At 53.2% G+C, this 16,612-nt stretch overlaps 1 protein-coding gene across 2 annotated transcripts in view; it reads right to left on the bottom strand.

The window, feature by feature from the left end:
- Positions 1–11,080, bottom strand: part of LOC142583348 (centaurin-gamma-1A-like) — a 141,911-nt gene extending 130,831 nt beyond the window's left edge. The window contains exon 1 of one of the 2 annotated variants that reach the window (XM_075693769.1): positions 9,096–11,080. In XM_075693769.1, coding sequence (XP_075549884.1) covers positions 9,096–9,318 — 223 coding nt within the window. In that variant the 5' untranslated portion in view covers positions 9,319–11,080. The remainder of the gene's footprint in view (positions 1–9,095) is intronic. The other variant, XM_075693771.1, reaches the window with a different exon arrangement.
- Between the last annotated feature and the right edge of the window lie 5,532 nt (positions 11,081–16,612).

Consider the following 16,612-nt stretch of genomic DNA (forward strand, 5'->3'; position numbering starts at 1 on the left):
GCGGCAGCGCGGCCAGCTTTGACGACACACGCAAAACGCGCGCGCAACCGGGTTAAGGGAGAAAAGGCGATGCACAACGGTACGACCCCGCGGTGAAATCGTGCGGCGACGACGACGACCTTCGCCAGTCGACACCGCCGAAAGGAGAGCGCGCGGCGGCGCCCAGAGCCGAGCCCTTGCCTGCGCGTCACAGGCCAGTCCGCGGCGGGGGTACGCCGAGGCGCGGAGTCCTTCTCCATTCCGCGCCGACGTCTCGAGCCGCGGCGAGAACGGCCTGCCCTAGAGTCACTGGAAAAACGTCCTCTAGCCTGCCCTTGTTCGTCGCGCCCTCAATGGAGCCGTCGCCCATTCATCCGCAACGGGGACGCCGCGCGCGGTGCAACACGGCACTCGGGCGCGAACCGACGCGATGGACGAGCGTGCGGCCACTTTCTCGCGCCTACGTAAGCGGGACGTCCCGGCGAGGCGACCGAGTCACGCACAGCCTCTCGCGTTGTTGTCCACTCAAACGCGTCACGGTGGGCATATCGCGTCTCCCTCGCGAGTGATACACGCGTCCTGCCCGAATAGGCCCACGCAGCGTGACACGCCGGGAGTCGACGCACGAAGCCGATGCAGGGCCGTCGGCAAGACGCGTCCGCCGGGCCGCCGTCGCCGCAAATGAGACACGAAGAGAAGCTTAGACGACGCAGGCGAGCGTTTTTAGCCTTTCGATGTTCGCAGGAAGACGGGCACTGAGCGATCAAACGGCTGGTCCAACGAGTGACGTCTCTCCGCAGCCAACGTTTCGGCGACGCTTCGCCCTGCATGACGAAAACAATTGACGAAACGTGGACTTCGGAGACGTCTCTCGCTGCTTTGACGTCGATCGATTCTCAGCTTTCGTGCGTGTTTCTCTCACCCGTCGTACAATTACAAGTACAATTACAATAGCTCGACTGCCAGTCCAGCCAATGCGACATCGAGTAAATCATTCCGGCCTGAATAAAGCTGGGAGGGCCCCATTGCGCGTTGCTGTGTTTTGCAGGGGACGTTTACCGCGAGAATTCTTAAAAAGGTCTACTAGCCGAAATATAGGCACATGATGTGTGGTGCGAGGAGGAGACCTGACCTTCGTTCGTGCAAAGACGCTCATCTCATCCTTTGCTCGACCAGCGCCAAGAAGCGACCTTCCTCCCTCTCCTACTCCCATTTCAGAAACGAGGCTTCACCCGTAAATAGCGATTTCCGGTATTCACCTAGACCGTATGGCACACATGCAGATCAATATAAAATGTCCGTGCATACAAAAAATTTTGTTGCTTTGCAGCACTCCGTTCTCTTTCTCCCGTGTAATGACACTGCAGCACTTCGTGGATTTGTGAATAACTTCGCGGCTAGATTATCGCGGCATCCCTCCAGAGAGTAACCATTAGATGACAACATAACAGATTAAAAGAAACACGCCTTCTCAAAGCAGAAATACTTCAATGGCTACCTGACGATGCAAGATGTAGTTCTATACGTTCATATGCGTGCAACAATATTTTTGAGAATGAACTCGAAAACCGGAAGCGAAACTCGTACCAGCCTAAATATTTGACATTTAAACCGATCACCGCGATGGTCTTCGTCTCCATCATCCCTGAACTGCCGAGACAAATTAAACCCCGGCACCAAGATGTTATCAACCTCCCTGGCCTTTTGGCCTCACTAAGTGCGAAGATGCACACTGAAATAAAGTCTGCAATTCAATAAATGACACGACGCATAGCTAGATGCGCCACACGTAGACACGCGCGCGATCGAGCGCCGCAGGTTAGAAGGGAAACCCAGGGCAGCGACCTCGCTATACACTTGACCCGAACGCGACCACGTGCACCGGTTGTTGCCCTCGAATAGCCGAACGATAACCAGGGAACGTGGTCGTGGTCCCCGGTTATCCAGCGCGGGTCATCGAGATTCGCACCCCATCGCGAACACAGTGCGGCCCACTTTCCCGGGCATTAATAAAAGGCGAGAAAAAAAAATGGCTGCCGCACGACTAGTCAGATCAGATCGGCCGGCCAGAGGTGCGCGGGACGGCTCCGCGTGAGCCGAATGGAAACGCCCTCGGGCTTATGTGCAGAGCGACCCTCGAAAGCGACTCTTCATCGGCGTGGCCGCGCCTCCACGAGGAGACGACGCGCGATCGAGCAGCGGCGCACGCGCGTGCTGCGGCCCTGGCCAGTCGCCATTGCCGCGTGCACCTGCCGAACGTGACCGAGGTGGGCGAATAGTCTTGCGCCCCGGAAAAGAAAAAAAGAAAGGCAGCGCAACAACAACGTCCCAACGACGCCGAGCGGAGTTCCCCGCTGGGAGGCAGCGCCCGCTTCGCTATCAAATCTCTCTCTCTCGCCGATGTCTTCTCTGTCGCGACTAGTTGCGCACGCGGTATACGTGTGCCTCACAGCTGTGATGCTGCGAAGGCTGCGAGTACAATCGGGCGCAAAGCGAGCGTCGCACATCGCCGACTGAATTTTTGGTTGCGAGACAGCTCGGTGCGCCGAGCATGCTTTCATAAAGTTAGCACCGGCACGTCCAGCTCCCGAGCTCGAACCCTGCGTGCATCTGGCTCCACGTGCATCTGGCTTCCGGCGGATTCGTTCTGCGCCGAAAGGGAGTCGCCGGCAAAAGTCTCACCGCGAAAGGCATTTGCCGCACAGCCGAGCCAAGAACGCAATCAGCGCCGTTCATTAATGGCGACGCCGACAACGCGCCAGAGGTGAGGATCGTCAAGCGCCTTCCGCGGAAAGCCTCTGCAGCCAAATCAATGACGACACTTACGGTCACTATATACCTGACCGCTCGTGGCTTTTTGAACGTGTCACCAAGTAATGGATTGGCATTAAAGCTCTAGATCAATAACACAGTGGTTATGAAGAGGCATTATAGTGGAGAGCTTCAGATTAATTTTCTCCACCTTATCCAAAGCTCCATTCGCGAGTGTTTTTGCACTCCGCCTCTATTGAAATGCAGTGACCCAGAGCGGGAGTCGAACCCAAGTCCTCGTGCTCGTCACAAGAACGTCATATAGATACTAGAGCGCTAGAGCGCCATCAGCTGCTGCTGTGAGCTTAGCTGCATGTACTGAACTCGTGGAGAGCGTGGGGAAATCGCTGCTACTCTTTCACCGTAAGCTAATGCATGGGACGGATGCTCGCTTTTGGAAAAGAGTAAAACTTCTGAAATAACTTGAAACTAGATTAGCAAATTATTGCTGCACGTGTTCCGGCAGCTTATAAACGTGCTACAAATAATATGATCACGATGAACATGTATCACGGCAATAACATCAAACCTAGTACGGGAGCCCACCGGTCACCGTGACCGATGATTCTTTAGGGACGCAGGCGAAGCTGCACTGTGTATGGCCGCGAAGTATTGTATTTACTGGTTAGATCCTCAAAGGGCAAACGTTCACCTCAGTCTGTACGATGTTTGCAGTGCTTATACCATAGAGGAACAGACAGTATAGCAATTGTTTCGACAAAAACTAAGTGATTATCAAAAAAGGCGTAGCAGACATAAAGACAAGGTTTATTCGCCGACAAATGATTAAAGGGACATTATAGGTTAACATTAAGTCAACGTGAACTGTTGAAATACCATCCCAGAAACCTCGAAACTCTTGTTTCATGCGAAGAAGAGACTTATTTTAAGAGAAAATGTGTTCTGAATCGTCCGCGTACCTCTAGCGCCGTTTAAATCACCCGTCCTCCGATCGAGGAGTATTGACGTCATGGTCTCATAGTGACGTTGCGCCGTCGGTGAGTAAAACGGCTCCCGCAAACGGCGCTACGGCTTTTGTGCACAAAACGCAAGTGCGCGGCCAGAAACAGAGCCAAGACAGAGCCGACAGCAGCGCGAAAGCGGAACTATGGTGGCTAGCGGAAGGGAAAGCGTGCGACGACAAGCTGGTTTTTTATTTTATGATGCCAACTTTGACGCTCTTAGCAATGGACGACCCTGACAACGACACATTGGCTCGCGATGCTGTGCTCGACTTCAGCGATTTAAGCACTGATGAACGTGATCTGCTGCTAAGGGCTCGCGCTGCCGGCGTCGTTGCATGGCAACTACGATGGCAACTGTATGTCATGGCTGTACGTAATCGCACATTTGTAGCTTTTCCTTCGTGAAAACGAAATGCCGCACTCACCGCCCCGTCTTCGACCTGGAGTTGTTCTTGCGCTTCGGAGAATGGAGGCAAGACCGACGGAACAGCGCTACGGGAAAGCATTGCTTTGAAAGGCACTCCACACGACCTCAGTAAGTCGGCATTGAACTCGTAATCCTTCGGACGAAAGTGCAGCGAGCACACTATGCGATTTTTCGGCTCTTTACAAACGCGCTGTGGCAGAGGTACGGCACTTAACAACTTCGAACGGAGAGGTTCACTGGTTGGCACACAGTAAGTACGATACGTGATACGATAAGTGATAAGTACGATAAGTGATAACTAAAGTTAGATTCGCCGCTGCAACTGCTTTTGGCCAGGTTCCGTGGACCGTTCGCGCATTACATGGACGTGGCATTCTCGCTGCTTGTTCCAAATGAAAGTTTCGCGAGCCAGCAGAACCAGCGCAGCACGAGGCGATAACGAAACAACTGAAACGCCAAAGCGCGCGCGGCGCAAAGTCGAGCGCGAAACGAGCGAAAACGAAATCTTTCGACCACTTATACTACTGAAGGGTGACGGCAAAATGTTATTTTTTCTTAGAATCGAACAGAAGTAGACAAGTAGCATTTTCTTCCGTCTTATAACCTAATGAATTTTTTTAATAGGAGTAGTTGAGTACTATAGTGACATAAATTATGATGAGGAGTGCCTTCGTCATCGGGCTAGTACCGGAATGTCGCTGGGGAGTCTCAAACTGTGTCATGCATTTGCCTCAATTTCTCGGTTACTAAAGCTCTCTGTTCGCGATTATATTGACGCTTTAGACGTTCTAGAGCATTGCGTTATCTATTTAGCTTGACTTCATAGTAACCTTTAGTGTCCCTTTAAGCACGCAATCAACAGCTATGTGATCATTAGTAAAGTATCAAATATTTATAAAAATTCACTAATTAGCTAATTTACAGCGCCTCGATATACCTTGCAGTTGCAAATCAGAAGCAAGCCGTTACGCAAGGCGTACCACTCTGCTAGAGATTTCCTTTACATCGCAGCAGTTCAGAGAAATGCGCCCTCGAAACGTGCGGCTAAATATGTTAGTGTTCTATAGCTAATACTTCGGAAACACTGCGACAAGACGTTGTATACGAAAAACATTAATCAAACAGCAAGTAGCCGCACCGTGTCATATTGCTGACAGTTACGAGATTTCTACCAAATTTGGGAACACTGCGCCCTGACAGGCATGGCATTTGTAATTGCAGCAATATTAAAAGGGTTAACTTAAAATGCGTGCACATCGCACGCGCTGTCACAATCAGTGTAACGCAAAGCGTTCATCGAAGACATGTTCTGTGCAATGCAGACAGAATGCATGAATGCGTGTGTGTATGGCCAGTGCTGACGCGGTAGAACACTGAGCGCACGACGAGACGATGATTACATCTTTCTTTCAGCCGTGCGCCTACACCACCGTGCTTTGCTCATGCATGCATGCGTGCGTGCAGGTAAGGACACCCATACCAGGCATACTTAGGTGACCGAGACGAACAGCACATCGTCCGTAACGTTCCCGAATAGGTTCGGTAGATTCTGACACGCAGTTGTTAGGACATTTAACTAATTTCGATTACGAAATATTTTAGATGTTCCTTCTAGGGCATTAGTTTTATTGGGCAACATGTAGAGAGCGGTCAGTCAACTGGCTTGCTTCGATCACGTTGCCTCTTACGCGTTTCAGCCCCTAAAGCTGAAGAAAGGTAAATAAGATTTTAATAGTGCAGTAGACGCGACGGCGATAATGGAGAGTTTTAGAATAGGGGTCCCAATAGCTCGGGGCCCCAAAGAGCTTTGCGGGTGTTAGCGTTGGGGCACGCAGAAGTGAAGAGATTTAGAATAGGGCTTTGCGTTTGCGGATAGTGTCTTGCGCTGACAGCGCCACTATACGGCGACAAAGAAAAGCTTTAGAAATAATTAAATAAAATATGCAATTTTATTATAGGAATAGTAATTTCGACTTGGGTGTGTTCGCGATTAATTACAATTTAGAGGTATTCTGTAAGCAGCAAACAATTAGTTCCGCTTAGTTTTCGGCAAACGAACTTTACGTGTATTCACCAGCCAAGCTTAGCCGTGTTAGGCCTACGAGCCATAAAACCCACAATCGAATTCGGAATCAGGGGCGTCTTCATAACACACGCTAGTTGAGAGAAAGCGATAACCGCAGTCACTTCTCCTAGCTTGCGAACTTGACGCGTTACGACGTATCGAATCCAGTTTGGTGCTAGGTTAGAGCCGTCGCTTCGATGGGTGCCGCCATGTTTGCTGACGGAAAGCTTTTGGGGCCGCTATTTTGGCTCCCGCTAAATCGGGGAAATAGCGTTCCCAACGCAAAATCCAAACGCAGTTTACGTCTTGCGCATGCGCAGTGGCGTCGACGCTATTTATTTGGGGACCCAAAACGTTTGGGGCCCCTATTCTAAAACTCTGTAATGTGCCAGAGCCACGTTCGAACGGTCCGAGAAAGTAAGTCCGCCAAATGTGGAAGAAAAAAAAAAAAAAAAGGTCGCCCCAGTGCAGCAGCGCATTGCGCATCTGGTTTGCAGCGCGCTGTACGACGGCGCGCTTTCCGAGGACGAACGGGCACCGCACGTGGGCATCGCCGCCCCCGAGGAGGCCTTCCCCGCCGGGCCTCCCGCCGAGCAGCGTCGCCGGCACGTTTCCGGGGCAAGCCCGTGCACGGGTGGATCGGCGACACGCGAACGTCGCGTGCGCAGCTTGTCGCCGCGTGCGACTCGCTCGCTGCTGCTGTGCACACACATCGCTACGCACGGCGGGCCACACTTCTCTCTCCTCGGGAGAGCAGTTTCCGGCTTCCCGTTGGCCACTCGTAGCCACGCGCGTTATTTTATTTTTTTTTAAATTTAAATGCATTTTCGAATACCCGTGCTCCGCCGTACGGGCGAGGTTATCGTAGGGTTTGTTTGAAGCGCCAAGACACAACCTAAGAAGCACAACAGGCACGCCGAGTTCAGCGTCTCGATTAAATAGGTTTGGCTCGTGCACGTTCACCGCACAGTCGGTTTCAGGGAAGCCGCATAGACAATGGTGGGTGCGACTCGCGCGTGGTCTCCGCCGAAATGCAGCCGGGAATCGACGTCGCGCTCCGCAGCAGGACGCCGCGGCCACGTGAGCGGGCCACCACGGCGGGTCATCCTCGCGATGAACTCTGCAAGTGTTCCTGGTGTTTGTCCGTTCGTACTGTACTTTGTACAAGTTACTCTTTTGGCGGAATGTTTCGGCACTACATTTTACATCTTTCGTTTACGATTATCACTAAGTGCCCCACTCCTACAGCGGTCACGTAGTACAGCCTACAGTATTGTTTCGCAACTCGAGTACTAATTACACAGAAATCCCCTTAAAATTAAGGTACATATACAAAGCACGCTATTTAACGCTCGCCTGCAGTCTAGCTGACCACGTGCCCACGTGTCTATTGCTCGTCGTCTTCGTTGGGACGACTTTGTTCCAACCTGCTTCGATGGACGCACTTATCATATGAACGATTGATTGATTGATTGATTGATTGATTGATTGATTGATTGATTGATTGATTGATTGAGTGATTGATTGAATCAGTCAACAAAATGTCCACAAACAGTAGCAAGTGTACCGGCCGAATGGCGCTACGCTGCAATGCCCGTCTCCGAAGCATGTACGTACACCGGGACTCGCCGTGCACGTGTTGTGTACAAGTGGGCCGTCACGTTCACGACGTCATCGCGGTCACACAACTCAGCAACCACGAGCGCCGAGCCTGTGCTCTCGACGCGTATCTCCGACAGCGCTTCCCGCCGAACAGGCAGGGACACGTGCGGCATGGGCGCAGTGTAGCTGCGGCGCCGAAACCTCCGGGCGCGCGTTTCACGCGGCCACACGTCATCCATCGGGGGCACGATGGATGACGTGATGATGGACATCGCGAGCACCTACAATGTTTCTGCTCGACATGCAAATGTTTCCGGTCTTTCCGACAAACTATAAAACAAATTATGGGGTTTTACGTGCCAAAACCACCATCCGATTATGAGGCACGCCGTAGTGGGGGACTCCGGAAGTTTGGACCACCTGGGGATGTTGAACGTGCACATCTAACTCTAAGTTCACGGGCGTTTCCGCATTACAAGAAAATGCTAGAAAGACGATAAAGTGTGCGCGGGGGGGTCGGTGAAGAAACTTCGGTGACGTCACTTTGACAGCGCCAGTTCAATGGTTTAGCCACTGATGGGAAGCCCATCGCAGTGAGCATTAGGCAACAGAAAAGTGGCAAGAATGGGAAAGTGCTCTTAAATAAGGACGCCGCTATAAGAAGCAACGTGCGCATGTTCCTGTCGGTATATAACGTCTCGAAACAGCGCTGCTGCTGTCGTGCTTTAGGCCGTTTTCAGTTACTGTACGGAATGCTCGTTAAAGGGGAACACGGCCAACGAAACTTCAAAGGCAGGGGCAAATAAAGCTGACGGTTCAAGGCACATATATGGTTGAAGCGCAACGCTGAGTCACCAAAGAAAAGAAAATTAAGCCGTCGCTAACCGCGAAACAAAATAGACGGCAAAGCAGCGTCGTTGAAGTAGAGACGCCAGGGGAGACGTGGCACACGGGCGCGACACGAGCCGAACGAACGCTGCACGCAATCGGGTGAGAACAGCCGGGGGGAGAGGCGGAAGCCGCTGCGAGCTCTGATCGCGAACCTTTCCTGTATTCCCGCTTCCTTTCGGCGAGAGCGTTTACCGGGAATGTATTAGCGGTCGCAAAACAGGAAATGAAAACAAACAGTAAAGAACGAAACAGCGGGCAAAGAGAGCCAGCCTTCACTATATACTCGGCGTAATCACGGGACGTAAAACCCGCCTTCCCCTCGACGTCGAAGCCCGGGGGCGTCGTCCCAACTCACGTCGTTTTCGCGGCGACGACCTGGCGTGCTGGTGCCTGGAGGAGGCCTTGCTGCGAAGCACCGCGGGTCCCCCGACGTCCGCCGACCGTCGGCCACCGCCGGACGTCCGCCCGGGAGGAGGTGGCTGCTGCTGGGGCGGCGGCGGAGCCGGAAGCGGCGGAGTCGCTTCGGCGCAGCAGTACGTGTACGAGCGGCCCAGGGCCCGCAGGAAGAACTTCTCCATCGCCGCGTATCCGAAGACGTCGTCTTCGTCGTCGCGGTAGAGACACGGCGAGCGTGGAGCGCACACAACACCGCGGGCGCGCTCGGGCGTCGGTCGCCCCGGATCCTCGCGGCACTTCGGCTCGGGCTCGCGCCGATGGCTCCGCGAGGAGGCGTCACAGACACAAACCTGCCCGGAAGGGTTGAGAAGCGGGGGCCATCGCACGGGCCGACGACGAGGCTGCTTTCCCTACAGTTTTCCGCAGCAAAGTCACGCGTTACGCTCATCCAACGAACACCACTGTGCGCTCGTCGAGCCGGCGAAACGGAGCCCAAATTCTTCCCACGGAAAGCACACAGCACGGGCCGTTTCTCGATGGCGCTGATCGCGTGCCACTTTGGTTTCGCAGAGGGCGACAATCGACGTATGCGGGCGTCAAATCGCGGCCTCTGACGCACGCGAAATGATGGCGCCAGCACACCGAGGCCAGCTGGGGAAAAAGAAAAGACGCACCACGCTCACATTGCAGCCGCACGCAAAAAAGAAAAAAGAAATGGCCCAGAAGAGGAGACGGCCCGTTTGTGGTCACACACGAGACACGGCACAACAACACACCCTCGTGAACGACGGCACCCGTCACGGGCAGGACGACGACGACGACGACGCCGAGGCCCCGCGGAAAGCTCGGACGGCCCGGCGACACGTTTCACCGGGAAGGCGCAGCGGAGAGGGCGTGTTTTTCGCCGCGCTGCTTGCCGAGGACGCTGTCACCAGCTGCTGCCGCCGCTGTTTGCCGGCGCACGAGCGAACGTGGTCGCGGGGAAAGCGCGACGACGTCGGTGCAGCCGCAGGCCGCGAGGTGGGCACGATAATCTGCGCTATACGAGGGGGGAAGGGAGGCGCAGCGTCGACGCGGTCCGACGGCGAAAGGAGACCGCGGCATCGGATAAGGCAATCTTCGATTGGAGAGGAGCGGCTGCCGAGGAGATGCTTCGCGGAGACGTCGAAGCGTGAACGCTTTTGCAGACGCTGCCGACAGCTCCGCCTCGGCCACGAACGGCGCCGGGAGTTATTCGGGGCGACGTCGCCGCGGACCACTCGTCGAGCGTCGGACGACGAGGGACCCGTTCCGGCAGAGACGATGGCTTGCGAGGAGAAGGGACGCCAAAATCCGAGGACCGCGAGAGTAGTTCGGAGCGATTCACCGAGGCATTACGCCGGAGAGCGATGACCCAACGCGGAGTGCGCGCGGCTCTATTCCTCGGCCGGCTGCTTCGCGCGCACTGCCGACCGAGCCGAGTGCAATGCCCACCGCGAAAGATTGCGGAACGCCGTCGGCCCGCGCACGACACACTCAGCGCCGCCGCCGCCGTGCCCGTGAAATTCGACCCGCAATCTGGTCCACTTCTTGCGCAAGGCGATGCCTAGCGAGAGAGTCCATCCGACGGCGCGCACAAGTGCACTTTCGCTGACTAGCGAGCAGGTCGGGAACCTCCGGATCGAAGGGACGGCGATCGCATACACGCTTGCGCGGAGCACGGCGTCGCTTTGGCGAAGACGCGCACTCGGAGCAAGTCGTCGATGCTCCACGCACTCGGACGACGAAGCCGCACACTGTTGACTGCGATGGCCGCCGATGCGCGCGCGTATCCGCCGCTACTTCGCGTCGCCACTTCACCGGTCGAATGCGCCAAGTACGCGGGGAGTAACTCAGTTGGCAGCAGCGAGAGTACGAAAAGGGAAAAAGAAAAACCCGCGCCGGCGGCGGAATCTCCTTGAGGCGCGATAACGCCCGCTTGCGCAGAGGACGTACACACACACACACACACACACACACACAGGGGCGCACGCCGAGCGAAGCGACGCAGAGAGGAAGTCGCATCCGTCAAGCGCTCCGCGTCGTCTGCTGCTGCTGCATTCCTCGCTCTGTCAGCAGACGACGGCCGGGGCGCGCCGAGCAGACGGACAGGGGTGGCAAGCGCGCTGAAAAGGAGACGCGATGGCGGCGCTCATTAGGCACTCGTTCTACAACGTCGCGACCCCTCCGGCGGCCCCAGGGGGGTACCCCGGCACGCGCATGCTTGATGCACTACGCGCGCGTACGCGCGCGCACGTCTTGGTATCATTTCGAACCATTTGCAGAAGCGAGAGGGAAAGCCGAGGCCCGGAGGAGGGCGCTTGATTGAGTGACGCACCGCACTAATTGCTGGGGCTCCGCGGAGAAGACGCGGCCGTGCGTCGTCACGACGGTTCCCCGCCGAACGGCTTCTCGAACCGTCGCTTTCGGAGCGCCTCGTTTCTGCGGCATATGTACCCGAGGGAACACGACGGCGGCCCTTCTGTCGTCGGTCGCACGGGCCTTAAACGTCCCGCCCCGACTCCTCGCACTAATGGCACCGGGGGAGCGCGGCCGCGACGACTATTAATCCACTCGCAGTCGCAGATGAACGTCGCCCCTGCGACTCGCCATAGAATCCGCGGCGGCAAGGCCGGAGGCGAACATTGCGCCACGAGAAGCCGTCGCGCGAAGCCCACTTGTTTTATTTGCAGATCTCGTGGCTCGACATGGAGAATCGCGATGTCATTGTAACAATGCCCATTCAACTACGGCTCACGCCATTCGAAATTTCGACAGCAAAATGCTCGGTCTGCTCAGAGGCTGCCTTGCGCGCGGATAACTATAGAACTGGAATCAGGCGTGCGCATGTATGTATGTATGTATGTATGTATGTATGTATGTATGTATGTATGTATGTATGTATGTATGTATGTATGTATGTATGTATGTATGTATGTATGTATGTATGTATGTATGTATGTAAGAGACCGCTTGACTGGTTCCTTCTAGGGGCCTATCACTTTCAGTACTCTACGGCCAGGCCTACCGGTCGAGACTAGGAAATGACTTCCGAGAAACGTCGCACAGTTGTCGAGTGCACTCACTTTAATGGAAGTGATACGCATTCATTCGGGGAGCAAGACGCCAACAGACGTAGACGTGGCAACACCGTCAGTGCTCGTCTCACATGTCAGTGTACGTGTGTTAGCTTCTTTTCTCTGAATGCATCCATCCACGGTGCAGCATGCGCCACAGAAGCGTCGTAACACCAAGACGTATATATAGGCAAAAAATTAATAAAAAAAAGGAATGCACGCCGCCGCCGAGTGGGGCGATCACTACGCGCTAAGGTGTACACGGGTGTAATCGACCGGAAGTATAGGCTGCACAATTAGTCGAGTCAGAACACTATCACCCCACACACGCTTAAGGTGCATGCACCCGCCATGGTTGCTCACTGGCTATGGTGTTGGACTGCTGAGCACGAGGTCGCAGGATCGAATCCCGGCCACGGCGGCCGCATTTCGATGGAGGCCAAATGCTAAAACACGCGTGTACTTAGATTTAAGTGCAGGTTAAAGAAGACTCAGGTGGTCGAAATTTGCGGAGTCCTCCACTACGGCGTGCATCATAATCAGAAAGTGGCTGCCATTAGCGTAAACAGCGAGATACGACTGGACAAGAACGAGGCGGGCGATACTGGCGCTGACTAACTGATAAGGGCAACTAAAGGGAAGCAAGAAGACAAAAAAAAAAGATAAAGAACAAGGAAGCGATAATAAAACGAGGCGCGAACGAGAGAAGGCAAACAGCTCGCGCAGGAAATAAAAAAAAAGGTCGAAGCTCCGCTATCAGTCCCTCCGACGTACATCTTTCGTGTTTACAGTGAGAGACTCGAGCGTTCACTCATGAGTCACTTTTTATTACAGCGCGATTCATCGTGCAAATGCTGGGCGCCGGACTTCATTGTTATGCTAATTAAAAGCCTCCCCCAACTGCGCGACAAGACGCGTCGCCGTTTGCTTCGGCCACTCGGCCGACGAGACGCGGACTCGGTGAGGAAATCTGCGCACCACGTCACACGGAGAGAAACAGATTGCACTCTGACGCGCAGTATAGCGAGTAGGCGAAAGAAACGCCGGCTGCTATATATATATATAACTGCGTAAACAGGCTTTTCACTCGAGGCGAGGCCCTCTCGTCTGGGAAATTGAAATTGAACCATATCACAAGAAAAGGGAGTCACATCCGCAGAAAGCCGCGGACGCCAAAGGAAGTCACCGTATTTCGCACAGTGGGCTGATTCATCGCCGCAGTGCGCCTTCGAGTGATGCACTCGTCGAAAGATAGTGTGCCGAATGATGTCGTTCGAATGAAAGCAGGGGCTGCAGCCAGGCGCTCGATATTCACGAACCACCACATGTTAGGCCGGCACAAAACGAATGCGAGGAAAGCGTATACGTGTAGGGGATTTAACGGCCTCCTTAAGAGGAAGCTTTAGCTCGGGTGCTCCTATCTAAATACATGTAAAAAGAGAATTCGTTTTTCTCGGCAACCACTGCACCAAATTTGACGAGGTTTGTTGCATTTAAAAGAAAAACTTAAAATCTAGTGACTGTTGGTTTCGAATTTTTCAGTTAGGTCGTCAATTTTTTATTACAAATTGGCAAAAATCGTAAATTTTCAAAAAACGAAACTATCAAGTTTACAACTCTGTAACTCAACCACTAAAAATGATAATACAATTCGGTGAATTGCATCTAATAGTATATCCAAAGCGGACAAAATTGATATGTTAAATATGAATATTAAAAAAATTTAATCATAGGGAAATACAACTTTTGTAAAACCGTTGTAGCCAACGTAACAAATTCATGTAAGATGTAAAATGACATACTGAATTTGTCCGCTTTGAATGGTCTAATGGATGCCGTTTACAGAACCGCGCTGTCAGTCCTTGATGCAGAGCTATGAATTTGTAAACTTCGTGCTTCTATTTTTTTCAAACGGTCAAATATTTGAAAATCGTTTTAAGAAAATCCAAGTCCTAAATCGAAATTCCGCTTCCAACAGTCACTAGAATTTAGCTTTCTCTTTCAAATGCAATAAATTTCATCAAAATCGGTCCAGGGGTTATCTCATAAAAACGTTTTTGCGTTTTACATGTATTTGAATAGGCCGCGTCGGAGTTGGGCCCGAGCTAAAGCTTCCTCTTAACTGAAGAACCCAAGGTTATTAGCGAATAAATGTGACATAAATACGTATAATAAATATATTATACGAATTAAATACTGCAGTTTATGTAACGTCCGGAAGCTGTACAGTGTGCTGTGACTACAGTGGAGGGCTCGGGGTATAATTCTCACCACCTGGACTTCGCTTAACGTGCAGCCGAAGCACGGTATATACACGAGCGCCCTTAATTGAGTTCCACCTGCATTCTAATGCGGCCTGCCACCTGTTGGGAATCGAACCGGGAACATCGTTCCCAGAAGCCCACCGACGTAGCCGTTGCTTGCCGACCGTCATCCGCAACTAATTCTACATAGAGTTCCACAGAAAAATGGTTTGTGCCTGCTTCGACTTTATAATATCTGTCGGCTTCACCGCGGTGGTTCTATAATCAAACGCTTCGATTTTGCCGCACGCTAGTTGCCCTCACGCACACGTAACGCACGCGCCACGTATACCATTGCAGACGAACGAACGCCGCCACATCGGCCAGACAGAGATGACGTCACGGATATATGCGGCATCGGCGACGCATGCTCGGAAGGGCTGGCGACCACGCACGCATATATAATTGGCTGTGAAGCAACACCGCGACAGAAGACTGACTCGATGAGAAGAAGCGGATCTTCCGCCGACGGACGTCTACGTACGAGGACCGGATCCAGAGTTAGGCGTCTGTCCACACAGTCGAGAGACACCTAACTCGAACACTGTATGTTGCACCGAGCAATGAGGATGCTCCCTCCGGAACCGCGCGTCGCGTCGTGCGTCAGACGAATGCGCGACCGATGAAAATGCGCGCCGGCACCGCCGGCGCGTCTCCTCGCAGACAGCGTGCCGCTACACTAGCATGCATGTGTGTGTGTGCACAAACGTGGGCCGCCTTCTTCCCATCGCGGATTCCGACACGCTCGCCGCGTTGCGTCAGACGCGTCTCGGTTTTCGTCTTGCACTACTTGGCGCGGACAGCTGCAGACAGCGTATGGTGAACAGTAAATGCGGGCGACAACGCCATTCCTGCGCCCCGCCAGCCGGAACAAGAGGCTCTTCTGGAAGCTATATATATATATATATATATATATATATACACGCGAGCGACGATGCCGGTTGTGCTTGTTTATTGACGTGCTTGCCACGCCGGCCCCCCAATGTTTTCGCAGCATATCCCATTACCGCGACAGCAGCTATAAGACCATGAAACCGGGTGTCCTACAGCTGCACCGTTCCGTTATGCCGCGGAGTGCGTCGTTGTCGAAAGCAGGGAGTAACTGCTGACGCAGATAAAAGCAGAAACCTTCGGATTATGGAGATCATTTGCTAACGCCATCCACCTATTCTGGCGAGTGTAAGTGCGATATCGATTGGTACGGCTTATTGGAAATAAGAGATAAAAAAGAAGGCAGGGAAACTACCCGGTCAAGAGTGAGGTTGGCTGCCCTATACGTTGCAGTAAAGGAGAAGATGAGGAACGGAAAGAAGAGAAGGATCTGCTGTGTAACCTGTGTCCCGTGAACATTTTTGGTTGACTGCATGTTCTTTCGAACCTCGACTCTAAAGGGAACTCCTTCAGCGACGACGAGAAACACTGCAAGCATAATAATAATTTAAAAAATGAGAGAAAAGACGCATGAAAGTTTCGCAATTTGCTCTCTGCACGAAAATATCAAAACGCAGAAGGGCGTCGTCCCGTTTTTCGCCAGAGGAGTAAGGACGAGCAAGCGGAAACGGGGTTATCAAAAAAGCACACCACGAGATAAGGATGCGACACGCCCCATCAGACCCCGCGTATGCAGTCGTGGAATGCGCTGATTATGCGGCCCTTCAGCGTCGCCAGCAGAATTTTAATACAATAACCTTGCGTTCCCGCACGCAGATAACCACATTTCCGGAGAACAAAGCAGTTTGCACGTTCGAAAAGATTGACATGCTTAAACATGCTCTTGCGGAAACTGTTTTCGGGACTTTGGAGTCCGAGATGACGCAGGCACTGTTAGGAATGGCCTGCTGAGGTGCCAACATGCAAAGTTTTGCCAGCCAGGTGCAACAGCGGCGTCGACCTTTCCTGGAAAGCCACCGTCATCCTCTAGCCAAACGCCGCCGCTAAGTCTACTGTGTGCGGAGGACAATACGTCGCGTCCGCGACTCTTCGTCGCGGGATTGCCGAGATGAGTTCGACGAACCAGACTTTGTGACTGAACACGCCACCGCCGACCTGGTCTGCCGTGAGTGGGGGAGTTCCCGAGG

This window comes from Dermacentor variabilis, chromosome 5, assembly GCF_050947875.1.
Source record: "Dermacentor variabilis isolate Ectoservices chromosome 5, ASM5094787v1, whole genome shotgun sequence".
NCBI lineage: Eukaryota > Metazoa > Arthropoda > Arachnida > Ixodida > Ixodidae > Dermacentor > Dermacentor variabilis.